Consider the following 9,920-nt stretch of genomic DNA (forward strand, 5'->3'; position numbering starts at 1 on the left):
TATATTATTGTAATTTTCTTCATGATTAAGAAAATATTTAATTTAATAATAAATATAACACACATTTACAGGGCAGAACATTTAATCTTTTGCCTTTCTTGGATAACGTTAACTTATTTTATTCAAACATCTCAAAAGGATAAAATTGTAAAACAGTAACAAAATATGCAATAGATCAATTTTATTACGTCATCCTTTCTTTTTCTTGTTTTATCATTATTATGGTTATGGGTGGGGTGATAAGGAAAAAATTCAATGCATACATGGCTACACGTCGCATTTGCTCCTGTGGCACCTTTATAAAACACGTACAGTAACCTAATATTTATGACTTGAAAGCGACGCTATGCAAGATCAGTTAAAAACTTTTAAGTATTTCGTCTTGTTCAAATTTTCAGCGGTTGATTACTTCATTTGTACAACCTCACACCACGCTGGTTTTGTCGAAGTCACGTGAAGACTTTGTATAAATAAAACCAAAAGTTGAAGTCTATATACTCACTCACTACCTTTGTTCTTCCTTAGAGTAGCTTTAGCCTCTTCGACCAAACCAAGGAAATGGAGGGAGAACAAGAGCAAAGGTTGCTGATCAAAGACCAAACATCAGAAGAGGAATCGTCGTTGGTTACGAGGGTGTGGAATGAGAGCAAGTTGATGTGGATAGTTGCAGGACCAGCCATATTCACTAGGTTCTCCACCTTCGGTATCAATGTTATAAGCCAAGCTTTTGTTGGTCATATTGGCCCAAGAGAACTCGCTGCTTTTGCTCTTGTTTTCACTGTTCTCATACGCTTTGCCAATGGTATTCTGGTACGTTTTTTTCGCTCAATCTTTTTTAAGGTACAGAATGTGAAAAACAGAAGAAAGAAAAGTTTAAAGGAGAGAGGGGGACCATAGAGCATACTTTTATTTATCTGAAATTTATTAATTACCTTATTTTATACCTGTTTCTAAAACTGGAAAGACTAATTGCTTTGTGAAGAAGGGAGAATATTTATCAGAAGAATCTTCACTATAACCTTTCCATATTTAGAAAAGGTTATAGTGAAGATTAACTTTATAAAGATTCTAAGAAAGACAGCCATCTGACCTGTCTTCTCTGTTTCATGAATGAGTTAACTAAGGATTTCTTGACTTTTGTTTTTGGTTATGAATGTATTTTGGCTTATAACAGTGAATTTAACGATTAGTGAGTCAGGAGTTGTAACGAAAACAAGTAGATCAATGATTGAAATGGAATAATCACAGTAAAAGTTGAAGCTGAAGCTTGTGACCACCAATATTCAAATATTCACAACGTGTTTGCCCCCAACAATAATTTGGCTGCAAATACATTATATTCAACAAAAATGCATTGGCACCTTATTACAAATTAAACTTTGATGACAGTAAGTTGAGTTAATTTGTCTCTGTTAACTGGAAACTGCAGTTGGGAATGGCGAGTGCATTGTCAACACTTTGTGGACAAGCATTTGGGGCAAAAGAATATAGCATGATGGGAGTGTATCTTCAAAGATCATGGATAGTTTTGTTCTCAACTGCAGTTTGTCTTCTTCCGTTGTTCTTCTTCACAGACCCAATTTTGAGGCTCCTGGGCCAAGATGGGAACATAGCCCAAGTGGCGGAAACCATCTCTCTTTGGTCAATTCCTATCTTATTTGCTTTTATTGTTTCCTTCACCACCCAAATGTTTCTGCAAGCTCAAAGCAAGAATGTGATTATTGCATTCTTGGCAGCTATTTCAATAGCTATTCATGTGTTACTGTCTTGGCTATTCACAATACAATTTAAGTTTGGGATTGCTGGTGCAATGATTTCAACAATTGTTGCATTTTGGGTTACTAATATTGGGCAACTAATATTTATTACCTGTGGCTGGTGCCCTGATACATGGAGTGGCTTCTCCTTTTTAGCATTTAAAGATCTTTGGCCAGTTGTCAAGCTTTCCCTTTCATCTGGGGTCATGTTATGGTAAGCTTTCTTCTTTATGAATGATATATATCATTGCTAAATAAATTTAGTTTCGTTGTTTGTTCAAATTGAGTAATCGTGAACAATTTATATGCCTTCCTCACTTTGAAGCTATGCTATGTTTTACAGTCTTGAGCTGTGGTACAGCACAATATTGGTTCTTCTCACTGGCAACTTTAAAAATGCAGAGGTCCAAATTGATGCTCTATCTATATGGTAACCCTTTTTCCTTGTCTCACTCTTCTTTTTCTTTTTTATCAAGCATTATTTATTATAGGATGAACTTTATCAGAATTCACCAAAATATTCATCAAATAGGAATGAAATTTACCTTATTTCGTGAGGTTGTATCAACTTTGTATAGTAATAGAGGATTATTGAATATATATATATATATATATATATATATATATATATATATATATATATATAATTGAGTATAATTGTAAAAGAAAAATCATAAATTTATTATCTTTAATGTTTTGGATTGAATGTAATGTTAATTCTTTATATAAGTTGGATTAATTTTATTTTGTTATTATGTCTTCCGGATAAATTTTTTCAAAAGAAAATTTAGTTGATATTCCTCTATCGGAAGTCTAACATGAGAGATTTACAATTGTGAAGAAACTAACATTTAAATGAGAAATTATTAAGAATAATTTAAGTTTCGAATTGATCGATAATAAAAATGAAAAAAATTCAGTACTTAGAAGATCCATATATTTATTATCTTCAAATTTTATAAGTTGACTTCATGTGTTGTTAGTTCTCTCATAATAATTTATATATTGCATCCACCTTTGATATTTGTTTCATTGCTTAAGATTAATTTTAATTTCTTACAGCCTCAATATTGCTGGATGGGAAATGATGATATCACTTGGTTTCATGGCCGCTGCAAGGTAATGGTATTCTTTCCTCTTTCAGATCTAACATTCTATTTTTCTGTTTTTTGTTTACATGAAACATTAACTTCATCTTTCGTCATTTGCAGTGTTCGAGTGGCAAACGAGCTTGGAAAAGGAAGCTCCAAAGCTGCAAAATTCTCTATACTTGTGTCGGTGCTTACATCCTTAGTCATTGGATTCGTTCTCTTCTTATTCTTCTTATTTTTAAGGGAAAAACTTGCCTACGTATTTACCACAAGTGAAGAGGTGGCCGATGCTGTTGGGGACTTGTCACCTTTGTTGGCAGTCGCCATTCTTCTCAACAGTGTCCAACCGGTACTCTCAGGTACTTTTCATCATCATTTGCTAAACAATTTTGTCTTACAAATTAGTTTATGAAATTAAGTTAACCTTAAATTTCATTTCTTAACAAACTTAAAATGATTTGAACAGGTGTTGCAATTGGAGCAGGGTGGCAAAGCATTGTAGCATATGTGAATATAGGGTGTTATTATGTGATAGGTATTCCTGTTGGACTGGTGCTTGGTAAAGTTCTCCATTTGGAAGTCAAGGTTGGTATTCTTCTCATTCTCATGTTGCATTTGATCCATGTTTCATCTCTTTAACAAAACTCATTTCATCTTTTTTAGGGTATTTGGATTGGGATGTTGTTTGGAACATTTATTCAAACTGTAGTCCTAACTATAATCACCTACAAAACTAATTGGGACGACCAGGTATTTCATTCATTGCCTCTTCATCATTCTTAATTCTAGATTTTCTCCTAAAAGCTTATAATCATACACATGATGGATGAATAATTATGTCACTGCACAGGTAATTAAAGCGCGTAATCGAGTTAGCAAGTGGTCGAAGGTGAATACTGATCATGAAAGAATTACATCAAACAATTAGTAGTGTGATATGTTAACCATCAGTATTAGTTATATAAAACTAATTGATAACTATTTATTAAATCGTTACTTTTTCAAGTAATTAAGAAAATTATATGGTAAACTGGTTAGGGTTATGTAACTAATATTGATGGTTAAATCCAAAATCAGTGGATCTAACCATGGATTCAGTTTTGTACTATTGTTTTTGTTGCCTGTGTGAGAAAGGCAGATGATGTATATTCGTAAGAGTGCAAATTTGCTTAGACAGGATCCTTGAATTTCATTGAATACTGTTATCTATGACTACTCCTTTTACTTCTTTTCTCCATATAATTTGTATTCTTTCACTAACATGATATCATATAAGCCTATCCTTCTCAAATTATAAAGCCATTTTTTTGTTCTTTTGGCAATTGTTCAAACATTGTTTAAATAAGTTTAAAATAAAAAACACTTATCTATACAAAGAATAATTTGTATATTAGTATTTATCACTAATATTACTGTAACATCCAATTTTAGTAATATAAAACTAATAAAATAAGACATTTTATAATAATCTTTAAAGGCAAATTAATAGAATAAAAATTATATTAATACATTTCTTTAAGAGTTCAAACTATAAAAATATATTATTTATACAACACCAAATTTTTAAAGGTATTCTTATATCGAATATACTAATCACTCATACATCAGCTGTAATCTCACAATTCTAACCGAGGACTTCTCATCATTCAAAGGTGTTTCTAAACTTGCATCTTCATCTGATTCCATTAGAATTGTAAAAGAAGAAAACAACACAAGACTACAAAGTGCAAGGGTAAGCTAGTATAAAAAAGAGTTATCCTCAGACCATTTAAATCATATCAATTATGAGTCATACATGGGCAACTACAAATAATTCACATAATTGCACACAGACAGTTGACACTAAACTCAATTATTCTGATACATGCATTTGGGATCTGAATCATTGAAGAGTTGCACTTGTGGTAGCCTTTACTGTTCTACAAAGTCATTGCCATAGTGGTTTCACCCTACCACACACAAGGTTATCCATGATCATCTAAGGTCATTATCTTGCCTTAGATTAGGACCTCGTGCTACTCTCATCACGTGGATCATTCTACTTTATACTCTATTTGAGTGTGAATGATCATTAAAGTTTCAGGATGTCACCTTACTTGAAATCATAGTCCAATGCATACACTAAAATCAGTGGTGGATTATTATGGTAGTAGGGGGGCTATGACCCCCCCAAAAATTTTGAATTTTTTTTATAATAATAGATATTAGGTATTTTTATTTTTATTTTGTTATAAATATTAAATCAAATATTTTATTTCTTTTATAAACATAATAATTAATACTAATAAATAATAAAATATAAAATCAAATATAATAAAGAATAAAGATTAAAAAGATTTATCAATATATTTTTTATTATTTGTTTTCATTATAGTTTGTGTTGTTCATAAATTGTTCTCATATTTCATTCTCATTTGTTTTCTTTTGTTTCTGAAAAGAAAAAGATTTATTATTTTTTCTCTTATTTCTCCTTTGTTCTCTTCCATCCTCGAGGAAGAAAAGAAGAAGGTAATTCTTTCGTGTCACTTGATGGTGAAATATTAGTTCAATAATTTATTTAATGAGCCTCTTTTATATTATTTTTTATTTTATGAACATAGAAGAAAAAATATTGTACTATTTGTTTTTTATAACCATATTTTAATTGTGGTTCCATTATATGTCTATGTCTTGAGTTTCTTACAAATTGTTCTCATCTTCCATTCTTACCTATTTTCTTTTGTTTCTGAAGAGAAAAAGATCAATTATTTTTGCTCTCATCTCTCAACTTTCTCTTCCATTCTCGAAGAAATAAAGAAGAAGGTAATTCTCTTTTGTCTCACTTGATAGTGAAATATTAGTTTAATAATTTATTTAATGAGCCTCTTTTATATTAGTTTTTTATTTTATGAACATAGAAGAAAAAATGATTGTACTATGTGTGATTTGATTATCATCGAATTTTCTTTTGGTATTTATGTCTCTCAATTTTTTATTAGATTATGATAAATTATTTTTTAGTATTATTTTTTTAAATAGGTATATTGATTAAAAGAATAAAAGAATAGATTCATTTTTTAAAAGTGATAAAAGGAAAGCTACTCGTGAAGATGAAAACATGACAAATTCAACTCTTCTAGATATTTTGAAGCATGATACTAATGATTCAATTGTTCAATCAGAGGAGCCCTTTTTAAGGTTCAAAGAATTATAGGTGAGGAGTTTCATATTAATTCTTTGGAACGTGATCCAGGAAAACGTCTTCAAATATGGGAATATCCAATAAGCCAAAGAGATGAGATTGAAGAGCTTATTTAAAATGGGGTTCATATGAAATGCAACTTGAAAACTATCCTCATTCTAAGGAAAAACATCCAAGGACATTTCAATCTAATTGGTTTAAAATGTTTCCTTCTTAGCGAGAGTATTCCCCAGCTAATGATGGAGCTTATTGTTTGGCATGTTATCTATTTAGTTCAAAGCTAGATGGTCATTTTGGGTCAGATGTGTTCACTAAACAAGGTTTTAGATCATGGAAAAAGGTTAATGTAGGAAAAAATGTACATTTCTCAATCACATTAGAGATAGTCCTTGCTCACCGCATAATATGCAATGAAAGCTTATGAAGACTTGTTGAATCAATCTATGCACATTAAAAACATTATAAATATTCAAAGTTTAGATCAAGTCTGCAAGAACCGTTTATGGCTCAAAACCTCTATTGACACAATTCGTTGGCTAGCATTTCAAGCTTGTGCATTTAGAGGCCACAAGGAAACACCAGAGTCAAGTAATAGAGGTAACTTTCTTGAAATGATTAAACTTCTAGCATCATATAATGATAAAGTGGCTAACAATGCAATGAAAGCTTGTGAAGACTTGTTGAATCAATCTATACACATTGATAACATTATAAATATTCAAAGTTTAGAACAAGTCTGCAAGAAACGTTTACAGATCAAAACCTTTATTGACACAATTCGTTTGCTAGCATTTCAAACTTGTGCATTTAGAGGCCATAAGGAAACACCAGAGTCAAGTAATAGAGGTAACTTTCTTGAAATGATTAAACTTCTAGCATCATATAATGATAAAGTGGCACAAGTTGTGTTAGAAAATGCTCCGTATAATGCTAAGTATACTTCTCATCATATTTAGAAAGAAATCTTGCACATTTTCTTTAGAAAAGTAAGAAGTCACATTCGAGAAGAAATTGGAGATTCTAAATTTTGCATAATTATTGATGAAGCACGTGATGAATCTAAAAAAGAGCAAATGACTATTGTTTTGAGATTCATAGATAAGGATGGTAATATAAAAGAACGATTTTTTGATATTGTGCATGTTAAGGATACAACAACCGCCACTCTTAAAAAGGAATTGAGTGTCGTTCTCTCTAGGCATAATCTTGATGTTTCCAATATTCGCGGTCAAGGGTATGATGGTGCTAGTAATATGAGGGGTAAATGGAATGGATTGCAAGCATTATTTTTCAATGATAATCCTTATGCTTATTATGTGCATTGTTTTGCTCATAGACTACAACTTGCTTTGGTGGTTGCTTCAAGAGAGGTCATTCTAGTTCATTAATTTTTTTTTTCAAATTTGGCTTTTATTGTAAATGTTATGTGTTCCTCTAGTAAACGTCATGATGAGTTACAAGTTGTTGAATTAGATGGAATAACTCAATTGTTAGAAATGGTTGAACTTGAAACTGGTAAAGGAAAAAATCAAATTGGCACTTTAAAATGAGTTGGTGATACTCGTTAAAGCTCGCATTTTTATTCCATTTGTTAAGCTATATAATGCATCTTGTCTGGTTCTTCAAAAAAATATTGTTAATGGATCAACTTATTCTCAAAGGGGTGATGTTGATGATGCATTTAATATGATGTCTTCATTTACGTTCATATTAATTTTACACATGATGAAAGAGATTATAGGAATTACTGACAGTCTTTGCCAAGCTTTGCAGAAACAGTCTCAGGATATACTGAATGCTATACAATTGGTTTGTTCTACTAAAATTTTGATTCAAAAGTAGAGGGAGGATGGTTGGCAAAATCTATTGAAAGGTGTGGTATTTTTTTGTGAACAACATGACATATATATTCCTGATTTTAATTCTACTTATGTTGCACATCATGGTCGTTCTCGACATAAAAAGATCATGTCATTATGGAACATCATTTTAGGGCGAATATATTTCTTGTTACAGTGCACAAGCAGTTGTAAGAATTAAATGACAGGCCTAGTGAGCAAACAATGGAACTTTTAACTCTAAGCAATGCTTTAGTTCTTAAGGATGCTTATAAAGATTTTAACATTGAGGATATATGCACTCTTATGAACAAATATTATCCTTTAGATTTTATTGAGCAAGAGAAGATTAGTTTAAAATTTCAACTTTAACATTTTATTATTGATGCTCCTAACTATCCAGATTTGAAGAATTTATCAACCATGCTTGAATTATGTCAATATTTGGCAAGAACATGAAAGCCAAAGACATTCTACTTGATTGATCGTTTAATTCGTCTTATTTTAACTCTTCTTGTCTCTACAGCTACAACAGAAAGATCATTTTCTGCAATGAAGTTATCAAAACAAGATTGCAAAATAAAATGCAAGATGAATTTCTTGCTGACAATATGATTATTTACATTGAAAAAGAAATAGCTGAAAATTTTAGTTCTAATTCAATTATATTGATGAGTTCAGCTAGGGATCTGAAGGAACGAAGGGCAATCTTTTAGATATTTGTGATTTGGTTTTTAGTTATCGTTATACTAAGTTATGTATTCACTTTTATTGTATTAGTGACAATAATGAAATGTATAAATTTTGGAGTATTATTTTGGCTCCCCCAACGATGTTGATCAAGATCCGCCACTGGCTAAAATAACTGATGAGTCATTATTTTCTTCCATTCCACTACCCTTTGTGTACCCATTAGACAGTTGATTAGTGCTTAATTGTTCATCATTAGAGTGTTTTTCATCTGTTGGGCTTTATTGGGCCACTGTTCCGAATTTGGACTAATTTCACATTATTTGGCCTAATTTTTGTTTTTAATTATTTTTAGGTATTTGGGTGAAGCAATTTTGGAGCTTGGACATTAATATTTAGTTGAAGAGACTTTGCACATCATTGCCACATCATTTCCATGTCATTTCCACGTCAGCAAAGTCAATGGGTCAACATTTGAGGCCCAGAGTGGCATTTTTGTAAATCTGAGTGGCAGAGTGACAGTTTTGTAAATATGAGTGGTAAGGGTGATATGACTACGCAAAATTAGGTCTGCATGAGAAGGAGCCGCTACTTCATCTTCTCCATTCTCTCCATCTCCATTTTTTGGTGCTCCAAGCTTCCATGGATGCCTCCCCTTGCGGTTTTTCACATTTTTGGGTCATTTTTACCGTTTTTATGCACATTTGACAGCACCCATTGAGGGTTTTGCGTTTTCATTTCATTTTCTACATTGGGCAGCTCGTTTTGTGATTTCATTGAGTTGGAACAATACCCATTCATGGGGTTTTCGCATTTATATATGATAGCATCGTTTTGCATTCCATTTAAGCTTTGAAATCTCTATTTTTGCTCTTAAATTGCGTTTTCAGATTTCATAAGTTAGGGCTCCCGGTTCTGTTTTTGTGATTCCAGTTTTGGAGTGTTTAATTGCTCATTTCCATGTCTAGCTAAATTCGTGTATTGACTCCTTGATGAAAAAATGCAATGAAGCTTTGAGGTTGTGCTTGTTTTGTGAAATCTGCCATGTTTTTGTTCTGAATTCGTGGAATGCATGTGGTGAATCTGTTAATGCTTAATTTATAGAGTAATTGCATACGTTTTGGTTAAGATACGTTCATGCTTAATGTATGTAGCTTGGCTATCACGAATTTAAGGATATGTGCATTGCTTAATTGCATAATGAAGCTAGATTGTAATTTTCGCTTAGTGAATTATTATCTAGTGGATTGAGACAAGGCATAGTTGGTGTTAATTTGGTGGCCTATGATAAGTGAATTTGCGTTTGAATCAAGGATGTCAATACGGTTTTAATCACTATAGCATTTAATTTAAACTGTTGATT

The 9,920-nt window shown here is 31.7% G+C and overlaps 1 protein-coding gene and 1 pseudogene across 1 annotated transcript; both read left to right on the forward strand.

The window, feature by feature from the left end:
- Positions 1-439: 439 nt before the first annotated feature.
- On the forward strand, positions 440-4,085 carry LOC114178619 (protein DETOXIFICATION 21-like). The gene is made up of 8 exons (XM_028064628.1): positions 440-810; positions 1,430-1,971; positions 2,101-2,187; positions 2,820-2,876; positions 2,969-3,207; positions 3,315-3,433; positions 3,512-3,598; positions 3,699-4,085. The coding sequence occupies exons 1-8, from the start codon at positions 559-561 to the stop codon at positions 3,774-3,776; spliced, it is 1,461 nt and encodes a 486-aa protein (XP_027920429.1). The 5' UTR covers positions 440-558; the 3' UTR covers positions 3,777-4,085.
- LOC114190323 lies at positions 3,937-8,583 on the forward strand (annotated as a pseudogene).
- Positions 8,584-9,920: the final 1,337 nt, after the last annotated feature.

Source organism: Vigna unguiculata, chromosome 1, assembly GCF_004118075.2.
Source record: "Vigna unguiculata cultivar IT97K-499-35 chromosome 1, ASM411807v1, whole genome shotgun sequence".
Lineage (NCBI taxonomy): Eukaryota > Viridiplantae > Streptophyta > Magnoliopsida > Fabales > Fabaceae > Vigna > Vigna unguiculata.

What these genes read in the sequence shown, in the direction of transcription:
- LOC114178619 (XM_028064628.1), top strand. Translation starts at nt 559, where the DNA reads ATGGAGGGAGAACAAGAGCAAAGGTTGCTGATCAAAGACCAAACATCA. An exon ending in GGTTTCATGGCCGCTGCAAG is followed by an intron (nt 2,877 to 2,968) that starts GTAATGGTATTC and finishes CGTCATTTGCAG; the next exon opens with TGTTCGAGTGGCAAACGAGC. An exon ending in AAACTAATTGGGACGACCAG is followed by an intron (nt 3,599 to 3,698) that starts GTATTTCATTCA and finishes GTCACTGCACAG; the next exon opens with GTAATTAAAGCGCGTAATCG.